Source organism: Syngnathus scovelli, chromosome 2 (assembly GCF_024217435.2).
Source record: "Syngnathus scovelli strain Florida chromosome 2, RoL_Ssco_1.2, whole genome shotgun sequence".
Taxonomy (NCBI): domain Eukaryota; kingdom Metazoa; phylum Chordata; class Actinopteri; order Syngnathiformes; family Syngnathidae; genus Syngnathus; species Syngnathus scovelli.
This window is the reverse complement of record NC_090848.1, coordinates 16230641-16251144: the sequence shown is the minus strand read 5'-3', so window position 1 is coordinate 16251144 and position 20504 is coordinate 16230641. Positions and strand designations below refer to the sequence as shown.

The 20504-nt window shown below is 40.1% G+C and overlaps 1 protein-coding gene across 8 annotated transcripts in view; it reads right to left on the bottom strand.

The window, feature by feature from the left end:
* Positions 1-1512: 1512 nt before the first annotated feature.
* agrn (agrin) overlaps positions 1513-20504 on the bottom strand; it is a 180706-nt gene continuing 161714 nt past the window's right edge. For 4 of the 8 annotated variants that reach the window (XM_068650011.1, XM_068650014.1, XM_068650012.1 and 1 more), the window contains 7 exons: positions 17845-17856; positions 15475-15591; positions 13858-14041; positions 13302-13392; positions 8139-8363; positions 4794-4897; positions 1513-3747 (listed from right to left, as the gene is read on the bottom strand). In XM_068650011.1, the coding sequence (XP_068506112.1) occupies positions 3587-3747; positions 4794-4897; positions 8139-8363; positions 13302-13392; positions 13858-14041; positions 15475-15591; positions 17845-17856 (894 nt within the window). In that variant the 3' untranslated portion in view covers positions 1513-3586. Of the gene's footprint in view, positions 3748-4793; positions 4898-8138; positions 8364-8984; positions 10244-12638; positions 12663-13301; positions 13393-13857; positions 14042-15474; positions 15592-17844; positions 17857-20504 lie in introns of those variants that run through there. The other 4 variants (XM_049754517.2, XM_049754518.2, XM_049754519.2 and 1 more) reach the window with 2 other exon arrangements.

The window sequence follows — 20504 nt, the reverse complement described above, 5'->3', positions numbered from 1 at the left end:
AAATAAATAAATAAATAAATAAATAAATAAACAAACAAACAAACAAACAAACAAACAAACAAACAAACAAACAAACAAACAAACAAATAAATAAATGCATAAATGCATAAATAAATAAATAAATACATGTGATACGTATAGACATAAATTTATATTTAATCATTTTAATAATTGATTTAATAATATTACATTTAATACATTATTTAATCCCGTGAAGGTGATTGTTCGAAAGCAGGTGCCCTAAACTTTATTTAACCCGATGCCCGACCTGTTGACTGTTATAACAGTAAACAGACAATGCAGAGAACAGAGTATGTCACACTGTAATTCTGAATTCACCTCTTAAATTAATAAAGACTTCATTCTGCTCTATTGTAAAAATGCCATATGATGTCAAGCGCAAAATTGCAGGTTACACCTCTGTTCTGGAGGACGGCGCTTGCATCCACAGGCAGCATTGACGTCAGCGGTCTCTCACTACAGCTTAATCTACTGGGGGATGGACAGGCTTATGCAATTGTCTATGGATTTATTTGCCTCCCCATAGTTTGACCCCGTGTGCCGCCGCTATGGCTCACACACAAGCGTTGACAGGACAGAGAGATGGAACATCTCCTCTCCTTGGAATTGTTCCTCAGCTCAGTGCAACGTGCTCCGGGCTGAAAGGATCTGCTCCCACAGAGTATTTATTATGTGGGTCTGGCAAGCAGTTAAAAACGATGCCGGTGCACAATGGGATGACGTTACTGTCTGATCAATATATGATGGAAATGGATGTGGAAAGAGAATAGCGCCGGCTGCATATTTGTTTTCTAACACTAAATGTGATGAATGCAAAGTCATCAACCAGCATCAGGGGATTTCAATCCATACTGCAGGTCTCACGTTCCTTTCAAGAGGCTTTGTTGCACCTGCGTAGGCAAATATAGCATGAGATATTTCTGTGTGTGTGTGCCAGATGACAATCTAATTCATAAATGCAGCCATTGAAACAACTGATAGTTGCTAGTGTATCAACTTCCTCATTTTCACATTCAATTTATTTCCCTTTTATTGATATGCCAATTCTTTATAGGAGCAGAAACTCTGAATTGAATCAATACTCTGTGGATACCTGCCTAGATGAGAAGAAAAACAAAGTTAGGAAAGATTCACCTAAAAGCACGCAACATTAAGTACAGTAGAGCCATTTCATGCAAATTACTGTACTTGTATGCCAATGATTAAAATACGATTGCGTTCCGAAAAAAGGTAGGAGGTAGTTAGCATGAACTACCCTTCACTATTGAATTATGAATTATTTGTGAAACTTCTCAAATGAAAGCTCACTTTTACATTTTGCTCACATCTTAATTGATTTGTTTTAAATCTACCATCATCGTGTGTTATAAAAATGACAATTTGTTGAAATCAGCATTTTGGCACCATCAAATTCAGAAATACTGTATTATTAAACCAAAATATTTAAAGCCAACCCCTCAAAAAATAAAATAAACAATGACAAGAATGAACTCCATTTTGGTTGACATTTTATTTCATGATGGTAAGAACACAAGACAAAGGTCATAAAGTTAGTAATGTTCAGGTCATGCCACTTTTACTCGATGCACTGCCGTTTTATGAAGTTTGTGATCAGACAGTCGCTTACACCCACTTTTAGATATAAATAAGGAACAGAAGAGAGGATCTGAATATTCCTCTTGTCGTGTTTTTTTAACTATCACTATCTGTCATTATTATTACTATTATATGGGGATGGAGTTCATCAATCGGCTAAAATAAGGACGATGCTTAGAGTCAAGGTGGCTTTAAAGGAAATTCCAAGTTGGCATTAAATCATGTGGCATTATTGTCTGGTGTCACATACAAATATACATATACGTATATATATTTTTTAGGTGTCGCCACCTGAATGGATTCAAACCAAAGAACAGTGTGGCCAAAATAAGATACTATAGAGAGCGAGTGTTGGAATTGCAATGTGGCTTGATACACCAGAAAAGGGCTTCCTGATTTCACCTGATATTATGCACGACAGTTATATTATAGCTTTAGTGACATCCCTCCCCCATGTACATTTATCAAAGTGTGGAAGAAGAGACATGGCTCCAGTGTATATTACTAAAACAAACAAACAAACCTCCACAGATAACACATTTAGCTAAATTTACACTTAAAACAGGTGGCCTGTACATTAAAAAAATGGTTGCCAGATTATTTCAAAGGGGGAACATTAAGAAAGTAAACGAACAAGACCGTTTGCTACCCAACCACAAAACAGATTTTGTTATAGAATATATTGCCAAAGATCTCATATCAAAAGAAGATATCACTCATCACAGCTTATTGTGGTTCAGCAATTCCTCGTTGCATCGCTGAATGTTACAAACCCATGCGCTACTACAGTATGTTAGTTAACATTGATTTGTGGCTGTTATGGCTTCAACAAGGGTCACAGTCTCTCTCAACAGCCGCATCGGATTTTTCCAGCAATGTGGAATATAAAAAAAGGGAACTCAAGTCTTTTGTTGATTGTTGATTTGTCGGGCAAAATACATGCCAGAATAATCGTCTCTTTTTCCTTGCATTGCTCTTTTTTCCATCCTCCCTAAGAACAACTTTCCCCCTTTTGCACCAGTCAAGATTCTTGTGTAATACCTGGAAAAAGCTTTGGACAATGAACCGATACCTTTGCTATTGTAGAAGGAAGAAAGTGTTTTTTTTTTTCCATGTGTTTTTTTTTTTTGCGGGATTAAAGACAGAACAATTGACACTGCATACGTCCATGCATTAATAGTGGTCATCATGAGTGATAATTTGATGAAAAAAAAATACATGCCTCTCTCTGAGGAGAAGCCACCTCTAATATTCACAGTCTCTGGTATTATTTATAAACTCTATAATTATTTATAAGACTTTGTTCCAGATGTTAGATGTGTTAGAGTCAGACGGGCTTCAGTTCCAGTAAATATCGGTTTCAATTTCAAAGTAATTAATTTTTGGTGCTGTGAAGAGCGATGGGAGTGGATTTTTCTTTTCTTTTTTGTACTTTGTCACCGTAGCAGCTTGACTGATCTCAAAGAGTTCCATTAGAGAAATACAATGAGTTGGGAGGTGGTGAGGGAATGTAGTATTATATAACATGTATATAGTATATATATTATTGTATGTTAAAAGAATTTGGGGGAATGTAAATGACCGATATGGCACCACAACAAGGGATTAAGTAAAAATCAACACCAGAATTCAAGTCATGAGCAAAGTCAATAAGCAACCTTTTAGGTTACCTTGGCAACAGATTTAACAGCAAAACTAATACACCGAAAAAAAATTAAATGTTGATTTAAAAAAAGGCAATGGACATGTGAATGTAGGTGCAGATTAAAGGAAATTATGAAAAAAAAAGAAGAAATTTTAAAACATTTTCTCCCCGCACCAAAACAAAAATTGATGAACAGTATACAAAAATAGAAAATAATTACAGCAGGAGACATGGGTGCTATGGATTGAGAGGAAAAGACGGGGAGGATTTCTTGAGTATTGACTGATTTGCTTTTTCATTTCGCAGTGTTTTTTCCGTGCCTGCTTATTTGGCCGCCGGACAATGTAATATTTGGGGGCTATTCAGGGCGTCCTCCACCAGGTGGAGCTCCACGCCATCCACCAGCACGTCCTTGATGCAGCCCACAAAGCCCGTGCTGTAGGCCTTGGGCAGCCGACGTGCCACCGCCACTTCTTCCAGACCGCCTGAGGACGACAGCAAACAAGATGCTCGAACCATGACAAATCAAACAAATTTCAGAAGCAGCTCTCAGTAAGATGCAATACACCAAAACTACAACAATTAGAATATTGTAAAATGAACATCTCAAAGTGCCAATCAAAACTGAGCGTTATTATCTTGGTAAAGGCAAAATTTTAGATTTTGATACCTAAATTGGAAAGTAACCTTTTTGAGGGCTGTCAATGTGTTTTAATCTCAGCGTGAACAGACTGGAATGGTTATTGTCTAATATGAATTTCGCAGTTTTGTAGTTCAAAAGGATTGATTCAGTCCATCCTGCTTTCTATTCTAGCACCTTTTCCATTTAAATCCAATTTTAAATAGATTTTCATATGCTTTGAAGAGACACGGTGACCCAGATGGCTCGTGTTTGATGGCTCCTATTCTCCTACAATATGTTTAATTTTGAGTTACGCTTGCGCTCAGTCAAACTAGTCTTCTTTCTCAACCTATTAGCAACTTTTTCTTAAAATAGTCACAATGTCCTATTGGATCAGGACTCGTATATTCTCCTCATCAGTGATGTCCCCCCGACTTATCCGCTGGGCTCAGAGTTCACTTTCCTGTCAAAAGCTCTTTACCTCTTCAGTCCCGCACATCTTAATCGGATTGGGCCCCTTAGAAATCGGGGATCGACAGGCCTAATTTCACGCGCATTACCGTCGAATTAATGACGGATGGTGAAAAGGGGTTTTAAAAAGAAGGGCCCTCGATGGAAGGATTGGGGGATCATGTGTCCTTGCTGCAGGGCTTAGTTGTTGCAATTGACTTGATGTTGTTACCTGAGTGCAAGAACACACCTCCATTGTCTCTAGTAAGCTGAAAGATTTGGTTCAGCTTGGTACACATGATAATGCCTTTCGACTGTAAAAAGCCCCAAAATACAAGAGTTGACCAAAACCACCACATATTTTGGTATGCCTTTGTTGCAATAGCATTTAAGGCCTACATTTTCGCTAAGAGCAAACACTATATTTCTCCATTTCTCTATTCAAGTGTGGCCGCCTACCCAGCCAAAGCGCTCCGTCCGTGTCCAGCTGAGTTGCCGCCAAAGGCGACGATCCCGTCACTGCTGCCTCATTGCCGACTTGTAGCGATCCATCTCGTAGCGCTCTGCGGAGGACAGGGTTGTTGTTTAGAAGCAAGTGTGTCATACTCAATAGCTGTAAAACGTTTTTTAATTTAATCTGAAGCATCATGACTCCACAGCTCCGCTGGCAGCACACTAAGCACCCCCATAAACGCCTTTGCCAAGCAGCGTTCTAAATGAGCCCGCCTAGCAGCAAACAGATGCCGCAGGAGTAGCGTTCATACAAGGTGGCTGGAAGCGCACGCTCAGGGATTGTGAGGACGGGGATAATTTGAATCCACTAAAGTGTCATTCCGACTGAGGGGGCATCATTAAAACGGCAAGCAACACAGATTGTGGCACTATAACTACACATACTGTGATTTACACCGCCGTCAACATTCAAATTATCTCGTGTGCCTCTAAGCGTGCCAGGGATGAGACAGACATGAACCGTTCCTTTGCTTGGTATGGATGTTGAGTGATCAATTATCGCCGGTTTCTTACACAACGGAAGCAATGTAATTATCCCCCGTACTTAAATTGACAGCCACGTTGAAAGCTAATGTCCAGCAGGCTGAAGGTGATAAATGGGTCACGCTCAAATTTCCAGCAGTTAATTTGTTTCTAATGACAGAATTCTTTAATGTGATATTGCCATGCACAACAATCACTGCACGCTGCCTTTCTACAGTAAAGCCTCGGGCTATATGAGCTGCATCTTTGGCTTTGCCAAGGAGGTTATATGCATTTTTTTTGAATGATGAATTGTGAAGAGAATTATCCACCAATTAACATGTTATGTCTAATCCAAATGAATTGAATATTTGAGAATCAAAGATGGAGCCAGGTCTTTTATTTTCACTTTTCCACCCTTTTTGTCATTTAATGTGGATTGTGTGTTGTGTAAACCCGTTGTGGATTGTTTTCAGCGCTTTTGGCTGTGACTTTCATCGGAGGAGGCGTATATATCTGCGCTTGTTGTTTGCGCCTTCACGCCTTGCTTTTTGTTGATTGAAGAATGTCGGCTCTGATTGTAATGGAGCTGCAAGAAGAGTGCTTTCCAGAAGGAGACATCAAGAGAATCCGAGTCGATGTTAAAAAGTACAGCGGAGTGAGAGAGACAACTAAATGAGACAGGAACTGAACATATCTTTCTGTATGTGTTACTCGCCAGTTGGACTAACTGCCAGCTGTTGGAAAACTACAGTTGCTTGTTTACTTTCATAAAAGCTTGTAGCAAACTTGAGCGACTGTGATCATGACAACTACGGTCAATGGAGACGGCAATCTTGCTCCTCTCTCATCTTCTAACAGCTTCGAACAACATGTGCAACTAGAGCAGGGGTGTCAAGCTCTTTTTTTTTTTTTTCACGGGCCGCATTGTCGTCATAGTTTCTTTCAAAGGGCCATTATATCCCTTATGCCTTATATTATATACAGTATAGGCTACACAACAAATTGATGAATTGCTAGTTTTGAAATCAGAGACGAGTAAAAACTGTGAATATTTTTAAAAAGATGAATGTAATAAAAATTGCTAGCGATATCTCTATTTTCAGTGAAGACAATTTGTAGTCGATGCACAATTTGTCTTTGCGGGCCACATAAACTGATGTGACGGGCCCCTGAGCCTTGAGTTTGACACATATGAACTACAGGAAATACGATGCTTGTTGGATTGGATTGAAAAGTATCAAATATCGGATGCGTGTGCAGGACTTTGTAATGACAAAAAAATTCCGATTCAGATTTCAGTTAAAAGCAGTTGATACTTAACATTGACAGTCTAACAAACTATTTTCATTACTTTCTTACCCGCGAAAGCACACCATTTTTTTATCTCCTGAGATTACTGCAGGGCAGGGGTCACTAACCTTTTTGAAAATGAGAGCCACTTCTTTGGTACTAATTAGTGAGAAGGAAGGACTACCAATTTGATACGAGTTTGCATTACCCCATTTGCACCAAATGCTCTTAAGAATATTAGTATTTGTTATTAATGTTAAATAATTTCATTTTCACACAGTGATCGTGTTAATGATGTCTTACAATAATTAGAAAATGGATAAATATATGCTACACCACTTTTTTCATGGATCTCTACCAATATTGTTTGCATTTTTAAACAATCCTTTCTACAACGATGCCCTATCACCGGTAAGTTATTTTTAGAACAGCTCCGCAGGTTACTCATGTGGTCATGAGGGGCACCATGTTGATTACCCCTGCAGTAGGGCATACTACTGTTTTTCTTTTTAATCATTAACACTATATAGGGCTGCATGGAGGAGCACTGGTTAGCACATGCGCTTCGCAGTTTAGAGGTCACGGGTTCGATTCCACCTTCTGGCCCTCCTTGTGTGGAGTTTGCATGCTCTCCCCGTGCTTGTATGAGTTTTCTCCGGGTGCTCCGGTTTCCTCCCACATTGGCCACTCCAAATTGCCCGTCGGTGGGAGTGGGAGTTCCGCTGGTTGTTCGTCTCTGAGTGTCCTGCGACCAGTTAAGGGTGTCCCCCGCCTACTGCCTGAAGTCAGCTCCAGCACACCCGCGACCCTCATGAGGATAAGCGGTTCGGATGAATGAATGAATAAATCTACCATATAATGTTTCGTTACATTATAGTGGAATCATAAGATTGTAAAGTATTGTACATTTGATCGATCTGAGAAAATGTTGGTATGACGTACTATGTGCCATAGTAGAGGTCTGTGCTCTTTGTGTGCTCTGATTTTTTCATATATATACTGTATACGCAAGTGCTACAGTCAAATGAACACTATTTTCCCGCAAAACTTGATTACCCAAAGGGGAAGGCACAGAGCTCACTGAGAGGGTATAAAAAGCTCCAGGTTTGCCTGGCTCTCATCTAATTTGGGGTAATCTGATTAATTGCAAATGTAATTTAGAACTAAATTCCCAAAGTGTGGCATCAGCTGTCACGCTAGGAGCGTGATCTTCAAGATACATCTGTGTGTGTTGGGATTCGGCTTCATGCAATTTTAATGACATTATTATTTAATTTTCCCATGTGGAGCCTAAGTGCTGCTGCATGTTCTTCCTTCCTCACCATTCATTAATGCATCCGTAGAATTGGTTCTGCAATGCGCATCGCGCTCAAGCATGACCAGGCGTGGAAATAACCTTAATCTGAGACTAATCTGTCAACTCGTAGCGCATCAGAGGATTGATGCAAGGGATCGCAGCGACAGGAATAGAATATGGATGAAGTGTAATCCCATCAAAGTGAGAAAGCCTTTGCTCGCTGCTACAGCACGACTCACCTGCTAGCCTTGATGCGTATCCAGCGGTTGGTGTCGACGCGCACTGAAGAGCGCAACACCACTGGCTTGGAGCCCAGGTCGTACATCATCTGAACACGGCCGTCCACGACGGCCAGAGCGATGTAGTCGGAACGCTCCACGCCCTTCCCGCTCCACAGCACGAGGCCTTGGGTTGCCTCCGTGCGAATGCTCAGCTCAAATTTGTTCACCAGCAGAGCCTTTTCGCTAGGGGCAGAACAACGGAAGTGTGAATGACATGTTGATATTGTTTCAGTTGCTGAAAAGAGTTCAAATAGGAGATCAACCTAGTCCAAACATAGGTTGGTGAGTAGCATAGTAGCTTGATAGTAAAAGTACGGAACATTATTCATTTCCAGGGAGGACGGTTGGTTGAATGTTGCAAAACACAGTGGAAACTCTAAAGTGAAAAGGCACAATTCGGAATTGGACTTGCCAAAGACCTCTGTTCAGCAAGCGTAATTGCTTTTTCGTTGGCGTTTTCATACTATCCACTAGGATATCTTTGGAAGATGAAGATTTAAGATTCACAAAACTATGAGCTCCATCTCAAGTCTTTTATCCACATTGCGTATTGGGGAGTATTCGGAATGCAGACTGTGTTTAAGTGTAGCAGGGGGTTGTTTGTCTACTGAGCGGGAGTTGTTCGCAACCTCTCTTCTTGTGTCTGTCTTCAGTGGCATGTTTGATCTTCAGACTCTTGCCCGCCAACACTCTGGGAGAGTGAAGATAAGATGCTATCCCCGAAGTGGCACTGCACGAACGGCCAAATATGCACTCACAGTCACCATGCTAGCATATTAAAAAAAAAAAAAAAAAAAAAAAAAAAAAAAAAATGCCAGCTTGTGTTCTTCATGTTTTCTCGGTCGGGTGACAACGGACACCCCATCCATTAAAAATCCGACCATTTGCTGGCGCGTGTGTTCGTATGTTCAATTTTGTGTGCACACCATCAATCGGTATCCGTGTAATTGTTAGTACATCTGGAACACGGCTATAATCCACCTGCCTCAAAGGGTATTTAAACACAAAGACAAGGTGAGGACAACAAACAACCAGTGGCACATGGATGGAAAAAAACAACACCAAGACCTGGGTAGAAAAGATTAGACGAGACAGATGACATGGCGCAGGAGTCAGCGTGGAAAAAACAGAGAGGCTCGTGGGAGTGCTTTTCGATGTGCAGAAATAAAGAGGTACACTATGAAGAGAGATGAGGCAATATTTATCAGTTCGTCAAGGAACAACAATAATGTGGTTCACCTCAGCAGAAACAAAATGACTGTTTTATTGTATATTTCTTATACACAAATAAAGTTGACCCCCTGTGTCTCTATTTTAAAAATATATCCCGGATTTAAAGCTTATTCAGGATCTGAATCTGCTGAGGTTACAAGAAAAACCAACAAAAATTGAATGATTTAAAAGTATCGTATTTTTCCCCATAAAGAGAGAGGAAAAAAAAAACTAAAACAAATAAAGCTCAGCGAATCCTCTTCTGGCAAAACCTCAAAGAGCTTACAGGGACCAATAAATCTCCATCCGAGCAGCTTGTCAGTGATAAGTTCAAGGTTATTAAGTGAGCTGAATATATCATGAATAAAACAACGGTGTGCATGCGAGGTTTGGAAATCTCATATATGCCGCTGACTTCCGAGACTGCTACTGTGTCGTTGCCTCTGTTTTTATAAATGGTTGGATTTTATCTACTACTAACACGTGTTCAAATTCTCTGAAAGCACCATGTTCAATGGGTCTCTACTCCAAGTTTGACTCTAGGTGGCAGCAGAGTGTAAAATACAGTCAAGACCGTACTGGCGGGAGTGTCTTGGAGACTCTGGATCCAGTGCCGCTATCAAAGCCTTGAATTTGGATGAAGTCAAGTGCGTGGAGAGATTCAGTGTGACTCATCGTTGTAACTTGCCGTGATTAAAACGATGCTGCATCCACGGAGGGAGATTTAGCCCGCTGAGCAAATGGGGAGGGTTTGTCTAAGAAGAAGATGGGGGATGAGAAATGAGAGACCGCAAGTCTTAAAGCTCCGAGAGACTCACCTCTGGTCAGATGGGTTTTCCACAGACTCGGGACTTCAGGGAAAGGGGGGAGGGGAGAAAGTCAACGGCATGCAAGGTAAGCGGAGAGGCCAGAAGGACAAAGGGAAGGAGGGTTGTTGTGATCTAAAGCTGAGAAAAGCTAAAGTGCTCCACTACAATATCCACCATGGCGACTGTCGCTATCATCCGTCGTAATCACAGGTGTGCCACTCGGAATGGCCATTTTAAAACAACATTGCTTGTTGACCCCCCAAATTTTTGTTGACCATGTGGAATTTTACATCACACAAAAATGGCTCCCACAATTAATCTATCCATTTTTTATGCCGCTTACCCTGTTCAATGGTCTAAATTATTGATGTATTTTATTCTCAGATATGGTTTCTTAACCCAATTGTTTTTTTTCCAGGAAATCTTTTGCAGTCCCAGTATTCTGCGATGTCCTTTCTGCATCAACTGTTTCACTGAAACTTTATCTCAAACAATCATCCAAGGCTGCCAAAAGAAATACAGTTGGTTGTCAAGTTTGCTGACAGTCAAATTGTCGAGTCCCAACAAAACAGGTTTTAGATTATTACCGTTGTCAGCCATGTGGCACTAGTGCAAGAAAACCACGGCAGATAAAAGCTACTATTGTAAATCAGGGGTCCTCGAAGGCCGCTACCCTCCACGTTTTAGATTTGAGGGACTAGGGTGAGGTTGGCAGCATGCAGGCACTGGATTCAACTGGACTCCAACTCCACTGCATTTGCGTCAGAATTAACTCTTATTTCACAAGAAACAATAGGATCCACTTACAATTTTATTACAGTTGATTTGTGCAACTGAATGCAAAGACAATTAGTTCAGTCTCACGGGTCTCTTTGTTTTGCTTTGAGCACAGCTTTTTAACACATTTAATTGGTGAAATATAATTACTTCTTGGAAAAGGATTTTACTGTAAGATTGCAAGCTGTTATGTACCACATTACTGCAACCTATAATCGCTGCGCCAGTTTTTGTTTTCCCGATTCAGCAATCAAGACAATTCCCCCGAATATCCATCGTGTAGTGCCTCATTCACACAGCGACCATGAAAGCAAGCTCTCTAGGGCAGCGCTATTGGATCAAGGTGGCTAATATGCCACAATGCCCCGGAAACAAGCATCTTTTAATGGACATGTAAAGTGTATTCATGATCAGCATCTCCACCTAGCATAACCTCATTCAGCCAGCAGCCAATTTTCTGAACAGGCAAGTATGCCACAGAGTAGCATCAATTAACTTGAGTGGTGAATAAGACACACTAGTCAAAAAATGGGGTCAAGTGCCATAGCGGCTGGGAGTCATTGCCACATATGATTTGTCATTGAAATAATGGGCCTCGAGCCAAATCGACCTACGCTTTTTAGACACGGGCAAAGTCAGCTCAAAGGATACTCCAAGTGGTAGTACCATTAACCCGAGGTGAACGTTTGACTTTGCGCCCTCGCCCAGCACTTAATAGCCTCTGTGAGAAATGTATTCATTTCCATGACAAAATCAAATCAAGCTGAATTGATCTGTTCACCTGCGGAGCGCTGCGCCCCAGCTCCGCTTACTTAGACTCAAATTCATTGTGGCTCTTTACTAAATGTGACATCCATTCAACTTTTGACAGTCTGGCTCCGAGGAGCCGCTGTCCCGCCTCCTGTTAAGTGGGATTGATACCTGTGGATACACACTGCAAGAGCTCGCAACTGGAGGTCTTATCTACATGGGTGGGGGGTACATCTGTGATTAATATGTTGGTGTCTTTATCCAGGGCCTGTAGGGAATTTAATTATTCCTCATAATAGATTTGGGGGAGAAAAAAAACACATAAAAAAACGTTGGTCTGGAATCTGGTAAGCTTTTTCTCCATTGGGGTTACAGTACTTACCAGGCTAATGATCGAATAATAAACTGTACAAGCACAAGAAACTAGGTCAGTATATTCTTGGTGTTTTTCAAGAGGGGGTGAGTCTCTTCTACTTCATGTTCCACATTCCAGCTAACAGCATTTAGTGCAAAAATGCATGGCAGTTCATCTTGTATATGAACCATGCATAAAATATTGCACATTTTCGATAAAGCAATTGAATTTCTCTAGGGTACAGGCACAATGCTTATCATGCACACATTCATGCTTGTCTTTGCATCGGAGGAGGACGAGGGGAACAGAAAGGATCTAATGACACTGCAAAATGTCTTGAAAAGAAAGAAATCGCTCAAACTGAAATATGGAGATGAACTGAATGAAGTTGGGATGGTTATTGTCTGCATATAAATGACAATATGACCGGAAAGGTTTTGGATTTTTTAGTGTCTTGGGTTTTGTTAATCATTAAAAAAATGGACAGTTTTGTTGCTGTTAGTTTGGCTTGATTTGAAGCTGGGCAATTTCTTAATAGACATTTCGTCTACTTACTCTGGGATCTCATTGGTCAGTTGGCTATGTTGGGAGAGGAAAGACAGTGAGGGACATTTGATGTGAGAACAGACACACAAAGACAGAAGAGGTCAAGACTAATACTGGACGAAGCAAACAACACACAAAGACAGACAGTGTTTTGGGGGCGAATTATGCAACATTGTTATTTGGGCTTTATGTTGACAAATACATAGAACCATTTTTTTCTCCGTTTAGACATTGTTCCTAATAACCCCTGCGGCAAACTTCACTCCGAAGGCGTAGAAATGTCAAACCAGCGGCCTAGCGAGACATAAGCTTTTGTTTTCTTGGGTAGTTCCCCCTCTACGAAGCGCTTTTACATTGATGCCATCAGCTTTATCTTCTTGTAAAATGTCAGATAGCGCAAGTCTCGCAACTGTCATTATGCAAAACAACAACAACATAGTTTACTCAGGGCAACACTTTGATTGTCTAATGTCTTGGTACTTTGTGAAACGGTGTTAAAAGAAAGCCCATCAGCTCGCTGCTAGTACCCCTGAAGCGTGTGAGTTGATGATATCATCAAGCTTGTCATCACAGCTTAGTGAGGGAGGGGGGAGACAGATAGTTTATTTAGTTAATATGGCAATTAGGATGCATTAGGCTCAAATGGGGACATGCTCTTGTACTCTTCCTTACCTCCTTGTGACGGCGTTGTGGTATTCGATGAATGTCCGGCCGTCAAAGGCAACGGCCTCTGTGTCAGTCCCGGCAGACTTCTCGTAAATGGCTGTGAAGGAAGGGGCAGGATGGGAGAGCGGGGGATTGTTGAGTAGATGAGCTCACACCGATCAATAAGAAGGAAGGTTCGGTCATCAGAGCCGACGCGGGAGTGCTGCTGCATATTTAATTAACGTGAAAAGGACAGACGACCACGTGCGCAAGGTTAATGGTAGAGGCGGGGGATGTTTTTCTAAGTTGCATCGAGCCACGGTTCATTTAAAGTTATCAGACAGGTATGATATAAAGTACATGGAGTCACCTGTTGCTGAAGTGCTAGTTGATTCACTTCATAATTTTCCAAAATGCTACTTTAGTTTAAGGATTAAAGAACTATAATATTGGATTAATTATGTAATATTGCTAAAAAAAAATGTAGAGCATGAGATCCCATCTGTCCATTTTCAATAGGTTAAGTAATTTTTCTAAGATGTCCAAAAGCATGAGGAAAAAAAAGATGAGCCAAGTTACTTACTGTTCTGACAGTGTCCCCCGGAGTAGCCACTGAGGCACACACACTCATAAGTGTCCAGCTGGGGGTTGCAACGCCCGCCATTGTGGCAGGGTTCCCGGGAACATGCATGCTCCTGGAACATGGCCAGATTCTGGGAGCGCAGTGCGTTCTCTTCTCGGAGGATGGGTGTGCCCATCAAAATGATCTATTGCAAAAGCACAATCAAGTCAGTGAGTCAAATCAATCCATGCCAAGTAAAGGGGAGCGCTACATAACATTTGTATGTATTTATGTACCGGATGGTTTTAGACGATGAGGCATACTTCAAAATTGGAGGCGGAGCCACGGAGCAAAAAACATCAACATTATTTCTTACTGTGACTTTAATCTGCATGTTTTGGGAAATCCACATATCATCTACACTTTGCTTTAGTAGGAGAAGAGTAAAATCACATACACTCCTGAAGGAGCAAGATGTCGGCATCGCATATTATAACTGGCGCTCATGTAATACAAAGCCTATGTTCCACTCGACATCATACTGAGAACTCAACACCTTTTAGAGATAATTAACTTCTCTCCAGTGGCCACGTAAGACAAACACCACACTTAGCTTATGGTTTTCTCCAAAGTGTCAAGGGAAACTTTGTAGAAGAGAACTAATGACAAGTTTATGCAAACAGTAACATCCTGCCTTTGTTCTGCTGGGCTATTTTTGTCACTTTACTGGAGAGCGAGAGAAGGGAATGATTAAGAAAAAAGCTGTTATGGGAAAGATCTAAGGCAAACAAAAAGAAACTTGAGTATTCTATTAATAATTGCGTGGCATGCTAATCCAAATGAGCAGTGCCACATTGATCTTGGAATATAAAAAAGAATATTAATATGACAGTGGATAAAGTGACAACTTAACAACTAATATAGAATTGCTTGCCATTTGTATGGGCCAAAAGAATAAGTCATTATATAGTACAGAGGAAGCTACACATTTGAATTGTGATGATCAATTTGTAATTTGTTTGGCTTAACAATCACTTTGTTTTCATTGGATATAATAGAAATTGTATTCAAACCTAATATAAATAATAAAACCTTTGTTGACTGTGGATGCAATATTAAAACATGGAGGGAATGTCACATAATATTTTGACAAAGACAGTGAAAACAAAGAAAAACACTGATGCTAAAAACAATTACTCTGATGGCAAACGTGATTCAATATAATATTGGGAAGGACTGCTGAAGGCTAATTAACTAGGTTTAAGAAGATATGCACTAGTTGCGCTAGTTCTAGCTTACGTAGCTGTGGAAGAGTTAATGAATATGCAGAGGAAAACTTTACAGCGCACATTCCACTCTTGTTTATATTGATAACCTTCAGTCAGGTTTGCCATGTTTTACTGAGAAGTCATCACATACTTTTAGTTGCCATAACCGTCACAAAAACTCAAACAAGAAAAACACAGTATGACATTAAACCGTTTGATCTAATGTCATGGGAAAGTATGTGACAGCAAGCAAGACAGTATTTCAAACTATGAGTTTTTAATCAACTTCAGAGGCTCCACTGTAAAAACGCCGCAGGCAGAGGAAATGTCACAACAGTCCTTCAGGAAATAAAGGCTTGCAAACATTTACCTTTTGGATCGTTCCCTTGAAGCCTTCTGTGAGGGCGGCACTTCGTGCAAGTCGACTATAGTCGGGAGCCCCACCAACAAAGAGAGACTCTTTCAGGTTTAGGTCCACGTGGAGGTTCTGATGAGACAGGATAACAAATTGGTATCAACTGGGGAAACTACAACAAATTCATGAGGGAAAAAAACGCTCCTAAGATTGCTTTAAAAGGTAATCTGTTTTTGCAGTGATTTTCTATTCAGGCCACGATGGTTTATGGAGTCATACGTTTTGTGTCCTGTGAGCCTGAAATAAGTTGCATTCCTTTAGTTGATATATATAAAGTGGGAGATTAATGTAGCACATTTGCACATATGCCATTGTAACAAATAGATTCTGCCATTAAAATGATCCATATTCGTTTTGGAGCCCGCCGAGGCTATAACCGCACTTCCTCGCCCTCAACACACATCAGCGCAGTTGATGTATTACAACGTAATTAATTTCTATGTCTGCTGAGAGGGTGGTCAATTATCTTCTAGATGTGAGGCATTAAAAGCAAGTACAAAAGAGAATTGCTCTGAGGTATGAATTTCTTTTCAAGACATTTCAAATGGGAACAGCACTATGTCGACCGCAGACCTCCACCAAGGCAGAACAATCCTCATATGCATCTACACTGTAAACAATTGTAAACCTTCATAATGCCAAAGTTGGTCATTTCGAGGCATCCATCATTCAATGAATGAAAATTTAAAAATATATTTTGTTCAACGTTAACACAAATTCCAAACGATCCCTACCAATCCTGTTCCCACTAAAAACGGGTAAGACACCTGTATCATTTTGTAAAATATATTTAAAGGAAAACGGCTTGGCACACAAGTAAGGAAATATTTTTTTTTTTTATCCTAAGTGGGCCACTAATTGCCAGTGGAAAAACATGGACTTAATTGCTGGAAAAATGATGGAAAAGGCCAAATAAACAGGCTTTGTGTAGGTGATCTGGCGGGGGATTTGGAATGTGCGAGGCAGAGACGCTTGGCTAAAGCTGAGATTGTGTTACTGCATCCAACGGAGACCTATTGGGGGCTTAGGCCAAGGTGGCTGGACCCAGATGTGAGTGCATTCGCTCTGCTTCACCAATGCTGTCATCTGCTGCAGGACAGCAACGATGCAGAGCCCCAAATTGTGTTGCTACACGCACAAGTAGAGATACTTTACAAATGGGAATATTAAATCATGATTCATCTTTTTATTGTGCGATGTTCAGTAAGTAAAGTAAAATCAATGTTTAATTAACCAAACAATATTTATTTTATTATATATATGTGTGTGTGTGTGTGTGTGTGTGTGTATATATATATATATATATATATATATATATATATATATATATATATATATATATATATAAATTCTTACACTTAGAGAAGACAATAAAAATATAGGGGCGATTAAAAACATTGTGATCATTATCACAACATATTTTATAGAGACTTTGACATTAATTAATTTTTTTTAAACGAGTTTGTAATTTTTGTCATATCATCAGATTATGATTGTATTTCATGATATTTCATGATATTTTTCTCCTCTGATTTGGAAATCCTCCCTTCATGTATCCACCTATTTGGGAATTATTATTATTAGAAATGAGTTCACAATGTTTCATACTGCTCACTAACTCTAACTAACGAATGAGGAATTAAACCCTTTTTGGAGGAGGTACTAAATAAGATTTGCTGAAAATAGAAAATAATTGAGAAGCACTGCACTAAAGTGGGATATCATACGAAATGAATATGAAATAGTGACGCGCTTGTGGATACAGCTGACTTCATCAAGCTTTCTGAAACTCCCTGTGCATCTGGGGTACTGTGGTCTAGAGCAAGTAGGTGAAGGGAGACTTGCTTACAAAACAAGTGAGAGCGGACTACAAAAGAACAACGTGGATTTGCTCCTCAGTTCCTCCATGGCGTTTGCGGAGACATTTTTCACTGTCATTTTCATTGTCACCGCCAACAGCTGCGCGGCTTGACGTGATATCCCCACCTACGCCGGGCTAATGAAGACGTTTGTTGCCGCTTAAAAACAATGGCGGGCACAAAGATGGCAGCCTTCGCTTCTTTCTTCCCTCCCACCTTCACACCCCATCCGCCCCCGCAGCAGATGGACTGAGGTGAAAGCCAAAGTGTGTTTTTATAGAGCTCCCTGCCTGAGTGCAGTGAGTACGCGCGTACAGGCTTATGAAATGACAAGTTTTTCCACAAAGCTGCCTATCGGTCCACAGATTTTTTTTTTTTTATTATTACACAAAGAGAGGTGGGAGTGAGAAGACACAGTGAATTGCTCAAAATGAAACATGGGCTAAGGTGTGACTTGTCTCATTACCTTGCGTGATTTCTTATATCCAGACAGCACATTATAGAGAAAGAAAACAACAAATAAAGAGGAATAGAGTTATTGGAAGACCGGTAAGGGTGCACAGTGAGGCATGCCGAAACCTGCAGCAACATGCACACATTAAGCGCCTTCATGCACACAGGCCAAACATATGACCAAAGTTTAGTTTGAAAAATGTCAGCTTTTTTTTTTTTTTCATGAGCAGCCTGCAGCTCACAGTGATGAAGATTGTGATTCCCCAGGAATGTCGCAGAAGTGATCATTTGAAATTGTAAACACTTGAAGAAAACTATAGAAATAAAGCAAAGCGTTTTGATGACTAGCATTAATTGGCAAAAACGTTAACGTTGATTTACATTCTAACATTAATTGAATCCAATTTTGGTTGGTGACACCTGCTCTATGCTTTTTGTTTCTTCTGTCCACTTATGGCTATTTGTCATTGATTATGTTTTGGAGAAACTACAGCAAAAAATAAAAGTTAATTTTGATTGTGTTTTGTCTTATTATCTAATTTTGTAAGATGACTGCACTTTGATTCAGTTTTTGTCATGCAATGATCTGTCCATACGTGTACTTTATCTCTTTAAATTGCTGTCTCCACTCTACTGTTCCTCAATTATTGCCGGGTACTAAAAAAAAAAACAGAACCGAAAATAAACGCCTCCTCCCCTGTGGGAAAGATTACAGGTGGTACGTCAAGGTGGCTGTAATTACCTTTACTACGGCATGTGATACCACCATGTGTCATAGTTAACAACGACAGATGTGGCATCTGTAAAGCTGAAGCTTACTGTCATGTTGACAAGGTCACAATGTAAACAGCGCACAGCAACAGCTGATAAACATTTCAACAAATAGATTGGAAAAAACAATGTCTGCAAATACGGAGCTAGCACTACAAAACAATATGCTGCATATTCTATTACAAATGACCTCTTATTAATAATTCAATTAATTTTCACTCAGCATTCACTTGACAACCTGTTCTGACTTTTTTTTTTGAAAGCATCATTGTTTGAGACAGATTTTTTAAAATGTACTGTAATAAAATGTAAAATGTAACATGAACTAATGGGACACAGCATGTTTACACAAATTAATATACTAATTTTGTAGAGGAATGGAGGAAAAAAATTACATTTCAATTAACAACTCAATATGTTTCATTACTTTTTGATAACATTCTGGATAAGAGTGCCTTATTGTTTATTTTTATTTTAATTATATTTTTTATAGTGCGAGTCAATATGACACTATTGGGATTGTCCAACCATCGGAATCATTTTGACACCACCCGTCTGTTCTCCATCCTCCATTATTAAGATGGCAGCATGCTAACTGTCCCAAATGCAAAACTCTACAATATGAATTGTTTTTGCCTGTATTCGCAGCCCAGACTTGTTGGAGGTCTGCAATTTTTGTGACAATCTAGTTTTTATGACCATTATGGCCAAAACAACAAATGTTATGGTGGCCCAAGGCACAGTACTGTTTATTTCAAAATAGATCTTTAAATACAGAAGGACTGAAGCCTGAGCTGTGATAATATGTGAGACGGCAGGCAGTGCAGCATGCACGAGTCATTGTATAACTGCTGGACATGCACATATAAAAACTAAAAAAAAATGAACTTATTGAAAGATCATGCAGGAAGAATTTCATTGGGAAGATGAAAACGGAGCGCTGTGAAAGTGACCCTCAATAAGCCTCATTTAAGGACGTGCAGTCATGATGTGAGAGGTGAACCAAAAATGTTATTTCTACTGTCTGCGCCTTTGAAAGTATGTGCTTCATCATGCTGCCAGCCCGAGCTGTCCTTGGCATGATGAACAATCCCAGCATGCAATATATCGTGGATATAAATATATCTAAGTCCATTCCAGCGTGTGCGTACATTTTATTTGAAGAGTGGCGTCACTCGGATCGAAAGCTTTTTAACTAGCTTCACCTCATCTCTTACAGTCCCAACAGACCATTGCCATCCTCCACTGCCTTCTTTGCTTATTTTATTAAAATATTCCGCTTTCATTGGAGGAGTGAGATACAATTACCATATGGATGATGAAAGAAGGTAGCGGCAGGGAAGCAGCCAAGAGGAAAATTTGCTGTGTTGATTGTGAGGAGATGCCGGGAGTTAACAAAATGCGTGTTTCTAATCTCAAATTACACCGCTTAATGTAATTGGACGGCTCATGGCGGCTCATCGGGTGAAAGGCTCACCACCGTTTGAAAGTTTGCACCTGCTCAGTTGCACTAAAGAGTTTAGTGATGCCGCTATATGCCTATTAACGGTCTGACTTCATAAAAGTAAAGGTGCATTCCTGAAACTATTTTTCTTTGGGGTGTCTAAGCGAAATGAAAAGCTGACAAAAAAGGAGAAATGACAGGATTTCCAGACAGCTTGTCAAAAGTGTCCCCCGATATCCGCAGCTATACCTCAAACTTTGATGAATGTCAGACTGGTATTTTTTTGCAAAAAGCCAAAGGGGCTGGTTCTCATCGTGGATTACGAAAAAAAAAAAATCACAAAAGATCAGTGAGTTTGCTTACATGAAACTTATGAGTTAATGGAGTCACATTTGGTGCTGAATTACCATAAATATTATGCTGGGTCAATCCACATCTTGCCTTTTTTTGTTGTGGTG